The 16011-nt window shown below is 47.0% G+C and overlaps 1 protein-coding gene across 2 annotated transcripts; it reads left to right on the forward strand.

Moving 5' to 3' along the window:
- Nucleotides 1–993: 993 nt before the first annotated feature.
- Nucleotides 994–14298, forward strand: LOC122743162 (ornithine aminotransferase, mitochondrial-like). Of its 2 annotated transcripts, XM_043987926.1 has the most exons (11): nt 994–1113; nt 2826–2883; nt 9218–9444; nt 10408–10632; nt 10748–10843; nt 11009–11136; nt 11699–11821; nt 12461–12589; nt 12673–12786; nt 13171–13315; nt 13433–14298. In XM_043987926.1, exons 3-11 carry the CDS (start codon nt 9246–9248, stop codon nt 13591–13593), a joined length of 1320 nt encoding a protein of 439 aa, XP_043843861.1. In that variant the 5' UTR covers nt 994–1113; nt 2826–2883; nt 9218–9245; the 3' UTR covers nt 13594–14298. The 2 variants fall into 2 exon arrangements, with proteins under 2 accessions (XP_043843861.1, XP_043843862.1); XM_043987927.1 differs by lacking the exon at nt 2826–2883 and having other exon boundaries at nt 1006–1113.
- Nucleotides 14299–16011: the final 1713 nt, after the last annotated feature.

Genomic DNA, 16011 nt, shown 5'->3' on the forward strand with positions numbered 1-16011 from the left:
CTTCTGGCTCTAGATTCTCCTCCCCAATCCCAGCAGCATGTATTATGCACCTTCTGTGTGTAAAGCCCCCTGCTAGGTGCCAGAAGACTATCTTTGATTTCCGAAGTTCCCGGGCTCCAAGTGAGCCGGGTAATCCTCGCCTAAGAGGGGAGGCCTTTGATGCGAAGCTGACCTGCGATCCATTCCTTGGTATGTCTTTTGCTGCTTTGCCTACGCACGCCTTGAATGATGGAGCCCTGTTCGGATCTCTGTGACCCTGGGCAATCCCCTCACCTCCGCTTGCCTCAGTTTCCTTAACTGTCAAATAGGGATCCAGAGGGTTTCCGTCTTACAGACCGCTTGGCAAATAGTAGATGCTTAACAAGTACTCGTTTCCTTCCCCTCTCCCCACAGAAATGGGGACACCCGAGATTATTGGTCGGGGGCAACGTGTCCCCAGAGAAGGGCCCGCCCTGGGATCTGTCTCTCTCCCGGTCAAGAAGCAATTATTAAGCACCTGCTGTGTGCCAGGCACCCTCCCTGCTAGGAGGGGGAGATAACGTGTAGCCTTTGACAGTGAGACTGGAGGGGCACCCGCCCGAGGACCTTCCTTTGTCAGAGGAGGAAACTGAGGCCCGATCGGGGCACTGGTGGGGGGGGATGTTCTTCCTCCCGGCCAAGCCCCTTCCCCTTCCGTCAGACTCTCCCATTAGGTGTCCCCTGGTCAAAGGCCAAGGTGGGGTGGGGGTCTAGGGAGGGGAAGTGCCACAGGCTGTAGAACTCAAACTCAGGTCTCCCGGCCTAAGCATTCGGACCTCCCAGACCGCCCCGTTCCCGTCCACGCCAGGGAGCATCTGCTAGAATGGACGATAGGACCCAGGGGATGCTCACTAGGCGGCGGCCGCGGAGGCCTCCGGAGGGGCGGGGCGGGGGCGGGTCCTGCTTCGCGATTGGCGAAGATCCCGGACCAGAACCAATGGAAGGTGAGGGCGTGAGCCCGGGGGCGGGGCCGGACCCAGGCCGGGCCGGCGCTATAGGGCGGCTGTGACGTCGGCGCAGCCGCTCCGTCGTCTTCGCCGCCGTCGGTGCCGCGTGTCGCCTGCGCCTCCTCCGCCCATCAGACGCTACAGTCAGGTACGGGGGGGGGGCGGGGTTCTCGGGCGCGGCCTCCGTTTCCCCTTCTGTCCAAGCGCCGAAGCTCGAGCGGGGCCGGCTGCCGGCCCCGGGGCCTCGTCGCCCGTCGTGCCGAGGGAGAAACTGAGGCCGTGCCCGGCGGCCCCCCCCCCGGAGGCGCCCGCTGCAGGCCCGGCCCCCACGGGGCCGCCGCCTCCGCCCCTCCTTTCCAGGCTGTGGCCACGGGTGGGTCTCCCCTGTCCCCCATCCCGGCCCGGAGCCCCGGACTGTGTCCCCGGGGCCGCCCCGCCCCGGCCCAGCCCCCTCCCCGCTGGGCGCGGTCCAGTCCACAGTCCGCGCCCCCTTCCGGCGGGATTGGAATCCAGCTCCTTGGACTCCAGAACCCCGGCTCCAACGGTCGGCGGGGCGGGGCGGGGCGGGGCGCCTGATTGACGTAGCCGTGGATCCGACCCGCGGTGTGAGCGTCCCGGGTGCGGGGCCTGGGGAGGCAGCGAAGGAGAGACACAGACGGGGAGAGACACAGACGGGGAGACACAGACGGGGAGAGACACAGACGGGGGGAGACACAGACGGGGGGAGACACAGACGGGGGGAGACACAGACGGGGAGAGACAGACGGGGAGACACAGACGGGGGGAGACACAGACGGGGGGAGACACAGACGGGGGGAGACACAGACGGGGGGAGACACAGACGGGGAGAGACACAGACGGGGAGAGACACAGACGGGGAGACACAGACGGGGGGAGACACAGACGGGGAGAGACACAGACGGGGAGAGACAGACGGGGGGAGAGACAGACGGGGGGAGAGACAGACGGGGGGAGAGACAGACGGGGAGAGACACAGACGGGGGGAGAGACAGAGACGGGGGGAGAGACAGAGACGGGGGGAGAGACAGACGGGGGGAGAGACAGACGGGGGGAGAGACAGACGGGGAGAGACACAGACGGGGAGACAGAGACGGGGAGAGACACAGACGGGGGGGGGGAGACAGGGAGAGACACAGACGGGGAGAGACACAGACGGGGGTAGACACAGACGGGGAGAGACACAGACGGGGAGAGACACAGACGGGGGGGGGGGAGAGGAGACACAGACGGGGAGACACACAGACGGGGGGAGACACAGATGGGGAGAGACACAGACGGGGAGACACAGACGGGGGGAGAGACAGATGGGGAGAGACAGACGGGGGGAGACAGAGACGGGGAGAGACAGACGGGGGGAGAGACAGACGGGGGGAGAGACAGAGACGGGGAGAGACAGAGACGGGGAGAGACAGAGACGGGGAGAGACAGACGGGGGAAGAGACAGACGGGGGGAGAGACACAGACGGGGAGAGACACAGACGGGGAGACAGAGACGGGGAGAGACACAGACGGGGGGGGGGGGAGGAGACACAGACGGGGAGAGACACAGACGGGGAGAGACACAGACGGGGGGGGGGGGAGAGGAGACACAGACGGGGAGACACACAGACGGGGGGAGACACAGACCAGAGGGAGGCTTGGGCAGGAGCCTCTGGAGGGGGAGGGGAGCATTGCCGGGGGGGGGGGGGCGCAGGGGGATTCCGGAGGCGGAGGCGCCTTGTTTTGTGAAGGTTTGAGCTGCCTTGTGTTTGCGGGACCTGGGGCTTTCCACGTGTGTGCGCGCACACGCGTGTGCACTCTGGAGGCCCCGGCTCACTGGATGTTTCCCCCCTTGTCCAGGGAGCTACGAAGACGTTGGGGGGACTCTGCCCTTGAAACAGCTCCCTGAGGGTCACTGGTAAGTCCCACTTGGCCCATTACGGAGGCAGACGGTGACCTTTTCCCGGAGTCTGGGGGTCCTGGGGAGTCAAGTATAAGACCAACCCCAGCAATCCCAGGGTAGCTCATTTACCTCCCACTGACCCGGTGACCGTGGGAGAATTCTCTGTCTTGTGGGTCACACAGCAAGGGGCCGGACTCGTCGGGATCCGACCCTGGTCAGTCTTGTAACTTAAGTCCAGAGCCCAGGCCTTTCCACCAAGCCTTTCTTCTTGTACTCTCTCGACCCATTAAGGACAACTTACGTTTTTTGTTTGTTTGTTTGTTTGTTGGGGCAATGAGGGTTAAGTGACTTGCCCAAGGTCACACAGCTAGCAAGTGTCAAGTGTCTGAGGCCAGCTTTTGAACTTTGGTCCTCCTGACTCCAGGGCTGGTGCTTTATCCACTGCGCCATCTAGCTGCCTCAACTTACATTTTTAAAAAAAAAATGTGTTTTAGTTTTATTAAATAGTTGCTGTTACATGTACACAAATTCACATTCATTTAAACATTTTTTGAGTTTCACATTCTCTCCCACCCCATGACAAGGCAAGCAACATATTGATGATGTGTGTGAAGACATGCAAAGGATATGGAAATATTAGGCATGTTACAAAAGAATACCCCCCCTCCCCCCCAGAAAAACAATGTGGAAAAAGTGCCAAAAGTTAGCTTCAATGTGCTCAGAGTTGGTCAGTTCTCTCTGGAGGTGGGGAGCCTTGCCCATCTTGGGCATGCCTTTGGAATCATTTGGCTCCTGGAAGGACGACCTGTAAGAGGGAACTTTTCACAAAACAATTTCCTTATTTGTATTGAGGTAGGAGACCATGTGTCAGCAGTGAGGTCACGGCCATGGCCTTTCACAACCCTCTTTAAAAGTTGAAGGAACAGCAGGCCTTGGCAGCCACTTAAAAAAAATTTTTCATGACTTTAATTTTTATTTTCAAGATCACAATCAAATATTTTTTACAACTCCCAATTTCCCTTTCATTTTTAGCTCTATTCATTTTAAGTGGGTTTTTTTTTCGGGTAGCACTTTTTCTTGGATGAAGCTCTCTAATAGGTAAAGGTAGGATAACTATGACATGGTGACATGCATAGTTGTGTAATTATAAATCAGTTTCTTAACACTGGATTAAAAGATGTTGATACTGTGAATATAAGATAGAGAACGCCTTGTTGTGATTCCTAAAATTGAGAACACCTCCAAGTACCTACAGGTGTTCACTTTCCAGGTTCCCTTTCATTCTTAAATTAGATAGAAAACCCAATTTGGGTTTTTTTCATGGTTAGAATTTTTATTTTGTTTTTAATATTTATTTTATTTTTATTTTTTATTTTTCTCAATTAAATATAAAGATTTTTTGAGTTCGAAATTTTTCTCCCACCCTTTCTTCCCTCCCTGCTTCTGAGGCCAGCAATAAATTTAATATGGGTTATATATGTTAAACATGACAGTAATATTTCCACATTAATCAGGACAAAAGGAAAAAAATGCAAACAAGAAAAACAACAAAAGTGGAAATAGTATGCTTCGGTCTGCATTATAGTATGCTTCGGTCTGCATTCTCAGTCTATAGTTCTTTTTCTGAATGTGGAGAGCACTTTCTACCATAGGTCTTGGCATTGTCTTGGATCACTGTATTGCTGAAAAGAGTTAAGTCTATCAGAGTTGATCATTATTATACAGTGTTGTTGATACTGTGTACAGTGTTCTCTTGGTTCTGCTCATTTCACTAACATCAATTCATGTAAGTCCAGGTTTTTCTGAAATCTTCCTGCTTATCATTTCTTATAGTACAATAGTATTCCATCACATTCATATACCACAACTTGTTTAGCCATTCCCCAATTGATGGGTCTCCCCCTCAATTTCCAATTCTTTGCTACCACAAAAAGAGCAGCTATGAATATTTGTATATGTGGGTCCTTTTCCCTTTTTTATGATCTGTTTGGGATATAAACCTAGTAGTGGTATTGCTGGGTTAAAGGGTATGCACAGTTTTATAGCCTTTTGGGAATGGTTCCAAATTGCTCTCCAGAATGATTGGATTAGTTCACAGCTCCACCAGCAGTGCATTAGTGTTCCAATTTTTCCACATCTTCTCCAACATTTATCATTTTTCTTTTTTGTCATATTAGACAATTGAATAGGTGTGAGGTGGTACCTCAGAGTAGGGTTTTTTGGGTTTTTTTGGTGAGGCTATTGGGGTTAAGTGACTTGCCTAGGGCCACACAGCTAGTGTTATCAGAGTAGTTTTAATTTGCATTTTTCTAATCAGTAGTGATTGAGAACATTTTTTCATATGGCTGTAGATTGACCATTTCTCAATTGGGGAATGACCTGTATTATTGTATATTTGATTCAGTTCTCTATTTTAGATATGAGGCCTTTATCAGAAGCTCTATCTGTAAAAAATGTTTCCCAGCTTTCTGCTTTCTAATCTTGTTTGTATTGGCTTTGTGCAAAACCTTTTTAATTTAATACAGTCAAAATTTGTGCAAAACCTTTTTAATTTAATACAGTCAAAATGATCCACTCTGCATTTCATAATGTTCTCTATCTTATCTTTGGTCATAAATTCATCCCATTTTAGCTCTTGCTGCTGGGCTTTGTTGGTCATGTATAGTTGATTCTCTAGGATTCTCTCTCAGTGTACCATCATATCATCTGCAAAGAGGGATAGTTTTGCTTCCTCCTTGCCTATTCTAACTCCTTTAATTCCCTTAACATTTCTAGTATAATATTAAATCGTTGAGGTTATAATGGACAATAATGCAGATCATTCCCCAGCTGTGAAATGGTTAAAGGATATGATGAACAGGCAGTTTTCAGATGAAGAAATTAAAGCTATCTATTGCCATATTGAAAAAATGCTCTTGGGGCAGCTAGGTAGCGCAGTGGATAGAGCCCTGGCCCTGGAGTCAGGAGGACCTGAGTTCAAATCCAGCCTCAGACACTTAACACTTACTAGCTGTGTGACCCTGGGCGAGTCACTTAACCCCAATTGCCTCACCAAAAAAAAAAAAGAAGAAAAAGAAAAAATGCTCTCAATCACTATTGATTAGAGAGATGCAAATTAAAACAACTCTGACCTACCACTTCACACCTATCAGATTGACTAATATGATAAAAAAAAGAAAATGATAAATGTTGGAGAAGCTGTAGAAAAATTGGAACACTAATGCATTGTTGGTTGCATTGTGAACTAATACAACCATTCTGGAGAGCAATTTGGAACTTTGCCTTAAGGACTTTGGGACTGTGCATACTGTTTGACCCAGTAATACCACCACTAGGTCTGTATCCCAAAGAGATCATAGAAAAGGGGAAAGGACCCACGTATACAAAAATATTTATAGCAGCTCTCTTTGTGGTGGTAAGGAATTGGAAATTATGGGGATGCCCATCAAGTGGGGAATGGATAAACAAGTTGTGGTATAAGAATATGATGGAATACTATTGTGCTGTAAGAAATGATAAGCAGGCAGATTTCAGAAAAATCTGGAAAGACTTAAGTGGACTGATGTAGAGTGAAGTGAGCAGAACCAGGAGAACATTGTATATGGTAACAGCAACATTGTGTGATGGTCAATTCTGATAGACATGGCTCTTAGAAACACAATGAACCAAGACAATTCCAAAGGACTCATGATGGGAAATGTTCTCCACATCTAGAAAAAAGAAGTGTGGAATCTGGATACAGATTGAACCATACTGTCTCTACTTTTGTTTTTTGAGGTTTTTCCCTTTTGTTCTGATTCTTTTACAACATGACTAATGCAGAAATATGTTTAATGTGATTGTACATATTTAACCTATATCTGATTGCTTGCTGTCTTGGGGAAGGGGGAGGGAAGGGAGGGAGGGAGAAAAATTTGGAACTAGAAATCTTATAAAAACAAATGTTGAAAATGATCTCTGCATGTAACTGGAAAATAATATACTTTTATGATAAAAGAAATAAATTCTCCTCTCTATAGATCTGACAAATAAACTATTCCTTTTCTAATTTGCCTATGGTATCACCCGTTATGTCTAGATCTTGTACCAATTTTGACTTTACTTTGGTGTGTGGTTAAGATGTTAGTCTTTAGCGGGGGCAGCTAGGTGGCACAGTGGATGGAGCACTAGCCCTGGATTCAGGAGGATCTGAGTTCAAATCCAGTCTCAGACACTTGACACTTATTAGCTGTGTGACCCTGGGCAAGTCACTTATCTCCCATTGCCACCCCTCCCCCCCCTCCAAATGTTAGTCTATGCCTAGTTTCTGCCATACTTTTTTCCAGTTCTCACAGCAGTTTTTCTCAAATGGTGAGTTCTTATCCCAGAAATTTCAGTCTTTGGGTTTATCAAATAGGAGATTGCTATATTCATTTACTGTTGTGTTTTGTGTGCCTAACTTATCCACTGATTCTCCTCTCTATTTCTTAGCCAGTACCAAATAGTTTTGATGATTGCTACTTCCACCTTCCTTTGCCTTTTTTTCATAAATTCCCTTGATATTCTTGACCTTGTGTTCTTCCATATAAGTTTTGTTATTGTTTTTTCTAGCTCTATGAAATACTTTTTGGTAGAGTGATTGGTATGGCACTGAATAAGTAAATTAATTTGGGTAGAATTATTATTTTTATTATATTAGCAGGTCCTACTTATAAGCAATTTATATTTTTCCATTTGTTTAGATCTGATTTTATTTGTGTGAAAAGTGTTTGCTAGCAGCCACTTCTGGCTTCATTTGCTAGCTGCAGGAAGGTGAGCTTTCAAGCCAGCCTTCACACATGCTGGTTACTGGAGACTTCCATGCTTACACTGCTCATTGAAAGTACCCCAGAAATCAGAGACCTTGTTTTAGGTCAATATGGTATCTCCCCCCAGGGCAGGCACTGCTTTTGCCTCCCCCCTATACGGCAGCCCAGGGCCTCAGAGCTACTTATTGATAAATGTTGAGTTGGAATGGGAGCCTGGACTTTTGCTCGAACTTCTAGCCCAAAGGTTCCTCCTCTGTGTGGCAGGAAGCTCTCCACCTTTGTGTCTTTTCCCATTAGATTATCCCAGTTAATTTTTATGTAGGGATCTGGCCTCTCATAAGGTTTAAAAAATATGAAAAGGAATCACATTCCATGAGATAGATTGCATTCAGTATTGCTATGTTGAGATCAACCCGAGAGTCAGAAAAGATAGCAGCATTCCAGATGTAGACTGGACAGAGGCTCTCACCAGCTGTGGGGGTGTGGTGAGGGTGTTGGGGAGGCTGGATCCTTGCAGCCAATCACTTGGGAGTAGCAGCTGATGATTCTTGCCTGTATGATGCAGGGAGTTGAAGTTTACCTAGAATCTGGACTCCTGTTAAGAGAAGACCAGCCAGACCAGCCTTCGAGAGGTGGCCCCAAATAAGCTAATGTTGGACATAGAGAGGGGTAACCCAGGCCTCATGTGTTGGCAAAGGTTGATCTTTGCTTTAGAGTGATTTAAGGACCTTGGATTTGGTCTTCAAGCCTTTTTTTTTTGGCGGGGTAATGAGGGTTAAGTGCAAACCTTTTATAAGTTTTTGTGTCTACACTTCACAGTATGGAGATGAAGCTGGGGTCTCATTCCCTTGTTAGTGGAGCCCAAGGACTCAAAGGTGGCCAGGGTCAGGGTCATGTGCCCATTATGGGGGGTACAGGGGGAAAGGCTAGCTCATTTGGGAAAAGGGGATATTACCAGCAGTGGCTCCTAGGTCAACCAGAGCAACTCAAGAAAACTGCCTATTAACAGGTGTTGTTTAAGTGCTTATTTCCCTCCTCTTTTATGAGAGCTATAAATGAGTCTGTTGTTTGATCAGATAAGTTCCCCAATTTGCATGCCAACAATAATGTTGAATAGTAGAATAACCTTGACTTTAGACTCTGGTGAGATAATAGTTTATCAGAATAGGTGGGATGGGAATGTCAGCAAGCCATTCTTTGTGAAAGTGGCCCTGTTCTTGGATTTAGTGCAATCTGCCAAAAGCTTTTCCGGTTTGATGAATGTGTAGGTCTCTCTGCTCAGTGTGCTCCAGCCTGCTGTGTTTGTGCAGTGTAGTCGATTTTCATAGAGCAAGTTCCTTCTTTGTCATCGGAAGTTCTGGGGCTTCTCACCTGTGAGTGTCCCTATTTCTGCAGTTGGGAGCAGCGCTCCTTCCAGAGCTCTCCTCCAATGCACAAAGTTTGCCAAGATGACTGAAGGTGCAGTTGGGTCAGCACCACACAGCAGTAGTTAGGCCCATCACAAATTCCTCTGGTGGTAGCGGGGCGGTGGTTATTAATGTCCTCTTCTCTTTTCTCCATAGGGTAGGTCTGATTCTCTCAAAAGAGAAAATGTTTTCCAAACTATCGAACTTGCGAACCCTTTCTCAGTTTCATCGGAGTATTCACTCAACATTTACTTGGTCTTCATCATTTGCATCCCCCCAAACCTCCCAGGGTCCTCTGTCCTCAGAGGAGGTATATGCTCGAGAAACTAAGTATAGTGCCCACAACTACCATCCTATACCTGTAGCCCTGGAAAGAGGAAAAGGTGAGTTTCAGGTGATGCCTGGTCTCAGCACTGTGGCCTGCTCTGGGCGGGTGCAGCTCATGGAGGTAGAATTGAGGGGCTTCTTTCTGAAAAGGAGAACAGATTATTCTGGGGCATGGGGGGAAATGGCAGTGGGACTTTGCTCAGTTCATTCTAACCACCAGAGGTTCAACCTCTGGACTCTTAGCTGCAGGTTAAAAGCTGGCTTTTGCTCACCCCAACCCAGGTGACCCTGCTGTCTTTTTAGGTCAAAGTAGGATGTTAGTCAGAGGCTCCAGTTAGTGAATGAACCATTGACATGTTGTGTTTGTCCCATTGCTCCAGCTTGCTCCTTCTTAGGGTTGAGTTTAGCGCTTCCTCAGTTACCTTCCCTGTGCTCTAACATCCCCTCTGGCATCCCTCCTTTCCCTGTAGCCACAAAGGGCCCCCTTCACAACAGCCAGAATTCTGTGCTCAAACTCCCTGTTTGTCCCCCAAACCACCCTTGTGATGATGGAGCTTCTGCCTCTCCCTGGGAAAAGCCAGAGGGGAAGGATTATGACACAGCCCCTCAGCACATGAACTTTTTCTAATGAGATACCAGCATCCATTTCTGGCGTGTGTGTGTGTGTGTGTGTGTGTGTGTGTGTGTGTGTGTGTGTATGTGTGTGTGAGATGTGAAAAGAGAGGTGCATTTTTGTTTGGGTATCAGTGTGGCTGCTCTGCCCATAAGCTTGATGCTTTGTCATCTTATTAAGACTAAATCAGAAGGTGACATCAGTCATCTATGACATGTGCCCCCTGATTTATCTATCTTCCTTGTTGATCTGGGTATTTGAGTTCGCTAGATAAATTCCTCACATTCATTATTTTGGGTGCCAGAACCCATCTGAATGTCTGCTGTGAACCATGGCTGTGTGGTGCCATCCCTTGGAGAACTGCACACTCTCTGGTAACATCATAACATAATCTTTCCTATTCTAGGTGTATACGTATGGGACGTGGAAGGTAGACGCTATTTTGACTTCCTGAGTGCCTACAGTGCCGTAAACCAAGGGCACTGCCACCCCAAAATTGTGGAAGCCCTGACAAGGCAAGCCGATAAATTAACCTTAACTTCCAGAGCTTTCTATAACAACGTATTTGGTGAATATGCTGAGTATGTCACTAAGTTGTTCCAGTATGACAAAGTTCTTCCCATGAATACAGGTAAGATGATGAATCGAACAAATCTTTATGATGAGAAAGAATTCTTTTTCATTTTTGACTGGATTGATGGGGAACTTAATGAAAATCTTTTTTTTTTTTTAAACCTCCGAGAAAGGCGTGGAAGCTGGAGAAACTGCCTGCAAATTAGCTCGAAGATGGGCGTACACTGTCAAGGGAGTTCCCAGATATAAAGCTAAGATTGTTTTTGCGGGTGAGTCTCGCTGCTGGCTGTGTTACTGCCTTTTGGTACCAGGCTTCTTTTGTATTCATTGGAACCTTGGGCTTTAAAAATGTTTTTTACTTTTTTAGGGGAAAATTGACTTGTTGAACATTTGGATTTTGTTGAAATAATCGATTCTGTTTTTCTTCTCTGCAGTTGGGAACTTCTGGGGCCGAACATTAGCTGCCATCTCTAGTTCATCGGATCCAACCAGTTATGATGGCTTCGGCCCATTTATGCCAGGTTTTGAGCTCATCCCCTACAGTGACCTGCCTGCCCTTGAGGTGGTGTTTTTGCCTTTATAGTCTGACACACTGGGGTGGGGGTGGGGGTGGGGAAGGGCAGTTTCTCAGCCTCTTTTGGCAGGAGGTAGCTAGAGGCCCAGGGTGTTTGGGCTTTGAGCTCTGCCATGTCAAACTGCAATACAATGAGGCTCTTCTGTTACTGAGCTCATTGCAAGCCTGGGTTTGTGTATCTGGAGCTAATTTAGAACAATGGGCTGTGTTCTGTGTGTTGTGGACAGCACCTGTAACACAGACTGAGGGGCAGGGGTGGTGGGGGGGGGGGGGAGTCAGGCCTCCAGAGCTCCTGCTTGATTGAACTGGCAGATGAATCTGCATCAGTGACCCTGTAACATGTCTTCCCAGCCAAGTTTTCTGATGCACAGGGGCCCTGCACTGCAGCCTTCCAATCTGAATCTCAGAGAGGGAAAGGAGTGGGGAGAGCTCCATTTCTCTGAAACCCTTAGAGGCTTTAAACCATGGAGCAGCACTGGATTTGCAGACAGGCCTGCCACCATTGGTGGCACTGTAGTGATTCCCCTTTTCTCTTCCCAACTCGGCCTAGAGTGCCCTTCAGGATCCCAACGTGGCTGCTTTCATGGTGGAGCCGATACAAGGGGAAGCTGGGGTCATCGTCCCCGATCCTGGATACCTGTCGGGAGTCAGAGATCTGTGCACAAAGTATAATGTGAGTAATGCTGACTGGGGAACCAGCAGCCCTCCTGCTGGGGCCCAGAGCAGGTGGAGGTGCTCAGGAAAATCTAAAGGCATAGCTATCCTTACCTGAGGGCCTTGATTCTTAAATGATGCTCATACCCTTGAGCTACCATAAGCTGATGGATGATGCAATGAGTCACCTGTAGGCCCAGCCAGCTGCAGGCTGCTTTGATCCCAGGGGATCTTTGTCTGGTGTAGCCATTTGATCAGAATAATCCTGATCTTTGCTGATAATTTCTAACTCTTAGTTTGGGGAGGAATTCTCTGCTGCCACTTCCATTTTTAACAACATGGTGGCTAGGGGACAGACAGAGACAGCAGTCTTAAACAAGGATGAGAAGATGACGTGAGATGAAACAGGTCATTAGAACAGACAAAAGCAGTGAGGCTGCAGACCTGGGCCGTCTGGAACAGTTCTTTGGTTTTTAGAGACATTTAGGATTGATAGACATTTTTGATATTTAGGGACACTGCCCATCCACCTGGGCCTGGCCTCACCTTGTAAATCAGCAAAGGCTCTCCCCCTGAGAACCTCATTCCATTGATAAACTGGGATTGGGTTTGGTTCCTCAGGCTCTGTAACTAACCCAGAAATTTGTTTTCCTTCTAGGCTCTTTTTATTGCTGATGAAATACAAACTGGCCTGGGCAGAACTGGCAAGTGGCTGGCTGTTGACCATGAAAATGTCAGGCCTGACATTGTCCTCCTAGGAAAGGCCCTTTCTGGAGGCTTATACCCTGTAAGCTTTCACTCTCCTCCCTGTGTACTAAAATCACCCTGGCTTTGGAGAAGACACTTTGACAATGCCCTCTTTCCTTCTAGGTCTCAGCTGTATTATGTGATGATGAGATCATGTTGACCATTAAGCCAGGGGAGCATGGGTCAACTTATGGAGGCAATCCATTGGCCTGCAGAGTGGCCACTGCATCCTTGGAGGTATGAGTTCTGAGAGCTGGCATCTTCAAGTACATTTAATTGAGGTGGAACCATGTAAAAAGGCCCCAATAGACTGACTTTTGTCAGTGATGACAACACATAGTTTTTAAATTTAATTTAATTTTCTATTTTGAGGCAATTGGGGTTAAGTGACTTGCCTAGGGTCACACAGCTAGTGTTAAGTGTCTGAGGCCAGATTTGAACTCAGGTCCTCATGAATCCAGGGCCAGTGCTCTATCTACTGTGCCACCAGCTGTCCCTGACAACACATAGTCTTGAATTGGAGGGAGCCATTGTGCCCTAGTTCATTCTGCTGCCCTAAAAGGTCTTGGCCCCTAATTGATATATGTGGATTGTTTTTTTCTGTGTTTGTGTGTTTTAAAGGTTTTAGAAGAGGAAAGGTTGGCACAAAATGCGGACCAGATGGGTAATATTTTCAGAAATGAACTGATGAAACTGCCTTCTAACATCGTCTCTACAGTAAGAGGAAAAGGATTGCTGAATGCTGTTGTTATCAGAGAAACAAAAGGTACGGAGGCGTACATTTGTGGTGGACAACACTTGGGGTTGGTTAGGAAGATCTGACGTCTAGAGGGTGTTAGTACGTTACTTGATTCAGTACGCCTGCACCTCTTTTGCTCTCTAGAATATACCGCTTGGGAGGTGTGTCTTCGTCTTCGGGACAATGGTCTTCTGGCCAAGCCCACTCATGGCAATATTATTCGCCTGGCGCCACCCCTCGTCATCAAGGAAGATGAGATCCGAGAGGCCGTGGAAATCATCAGCAAGACCATTTTGTCTTTCTGAGGATTGTCTGTCTTTCTTAGTGTAGAAGAGCTGGCTACACAATTTTGTTTTTCTGAAGATTCTTCATTTTGCATTGTGTGATTGGTATTTGGCTCGAAGCAGGCTACAGTATATTTATGTGCTGAAAGCCTCTGTTCAGGGTGATCATGATTCACTCCCACATATCTTAAAGAACTTTTTGTTTTTATTAGTTCACTTAGATTAGAACAAAAATGTAATAATTGCAGTTTGCTATTTTATTGTAAGAATTACCTGATCATCTTTCTAAGCTAAAAGGCTGACACCATGTATGTGTGTCCAACGTCTTTCAAATGACAGAAGTATTAGGCCGCTGAACCTGAAACTGGGTAACATGTGTGTTGTGCGTGTGCATTTTTAACTTTGCCTTGGCTAGAAGGAAGGCACAAACTTTTGTCTTTGAAACCTTGATTATCAAGTGGAAAATCTGCTTAACTTCAAGTGAGAATCAAGAAAGTCCAGAAGTGTGGCCAATTGGGGGAGATGTTTAGTTCATGCACTTGTTCATTCAGTGCCTAAGACAGGAAGTCAGAAGCCGACCTGAAGCTCACCAATGCCAGTAGCTGGGGTTTTGGGGAGGGGTCTTTATTTGTGTGGGACTGGCCTGCCATTGGCTGCCGTTCTGCAGCCTTTTCTGTTGCTTTGAAATTCTGTTTACAACTAAAAATAAAGCCTAAAAGCCTTTAAGATGTCTGTTGTTATGAGTCATTAGTGATTTCCTGACCCTTCCAGAATGTTGTTTAAGGGGGGAATATGGGAAAGGGGGAAGTCTTTGTAATTGTAGGTTGGAAGAAAGCCCTGTGCCCAATGAGCCCCAAGCGTCTTGGAATGGACAGGAAGTTGGGTGTGTGTGGCAGGGAGGGGTAAGTCAGTTAGATGTGACCAATTTTCTTTTTTTTGGTGGGGCAACGATGGTTAAGTGACTTGCTGAAGGTCACACAGCAAGTAAGCAAGTGTCAGGCCGGATTTAAACTCAGGTCCTCCTGGATCCAGGGCCAGTGCTTTATCCACTGTGCCTCCTAGCTGTTCCAATTGTTTTATGAAAAGTATTTCATTATTTTGCAGTTACACGTGAAGATAGTTTTCAACATTTGTTTTCATAAAATTTTTATTTCTAAAATTTGTCCCTCCCCAAGACAGCAATCTGATGTAGGTTATATATGTATAATCTCATTAAACATATTTCTGCAGTAGTCCTGTTGTGAAAGAAGAATCGGAACACAAGGGAAAAACCTCAAAAAACAAAAACCCACAACCAAAAAGTAGAAGCAGTCTGGTTCAATCTGCATTCAGAATCCACAGTTCTTTTTTCTGGATGTGGAGAACATTTTCCATCCCGAGTTCTTTGGAATTGTGTTGATCATTGCACTGCTGAGAAGAGCCAAATCTATCACAGTTGATCATCACACGATGTTGCTTTACTGTGTACAGTGTTCTGGTTCTGCTCACTTCACTCAGCATTAGTTCACTTAAGTCTTTCCAGGTTTTTCTGAAATCTGCTTGCTCATCATTTCTTACAGCACAATATTACATTCATAGACCACAACTTGTTCAGGCATTCCCCAAAAGATGGGCATCCCCTCAATTTCCAATTCCTTGCCACCACAAAAAGCAGCTATAAATATTTTTGTACATGTGGGTCCTTTTCCCTTTTCTATGATCTCTTTGGGATACAGACCTAGTGGTGGTATTACTGGGTCAGAGGGTATGCACAGCCCCATAGCCCTTGGGGCATGGTTCGAAATTGTTCTCCAGAATGGGGTTGAATCAGTTCACAGCTCCAGCAACAATGCATGAGTGCTCCAATTTTTTCCACAACTTCTCCAACATTATGTGATGTCTCCACATTATTCATTCTCCTTCATTTCTTTTGGCCCTGAGTTCTTTGGGTAGCAGGAACTGAATTCACCCTCAGAGAAGACAGGATTGGGCCCTGGAGTCTAGAGATGATGAACCTGTTGTTCTAGATAGAGTACCCTTGGCTTGGATGAGTCCATTTCCCAGGGTTCTCAGCCTGAAGGTCGGCTCCCCTGAACTGAACAGCATCTCCCAGATCCCTCCTAAGCTGCAAGTATTCCAGGGAGCTCATGCAGTCCTGAGCCAGGCTGCTGAGGGCTTGGCTCTCATTAGAGCCCCTGAACCCCCACCCTCTGCTGCCCTCTGCTGCTCATTCATGGTCTATCACTTCCTTCACCAAAGCATCCAAACCAGGGAGTCCTAATCTTTTCTGTTTCCTACCCCTTTTCCCAGCCTGGTGAATACCTGGGAACCCTGTTCTGAATCGGGATTTTAAGTGCATAAAATAAAATGCGTAGGATCACAAAGGAAACCAAAGGTTAGTGAAATTTAGAAATATGTATTATGCAAGATGGCAGAGGAGAGCCTGCGACTCCCACAAGC

Source organism: Dromiciops gliroides, chromosome 2 (assembly GCF_019393635.1).
Source record: "Dromiciops gliroides isolate mDroGli1 chromosome 2, mDroGli1.pri, whole genome shotgun sequence".
In the NCBI taxonomy this organism is placed as follows: Eukaryota; Metazoa; Chordata; class Mammalia; order Microbiotheria; family Microbiotheriidae; genus Dromiciops; species Dromiciops gliroides.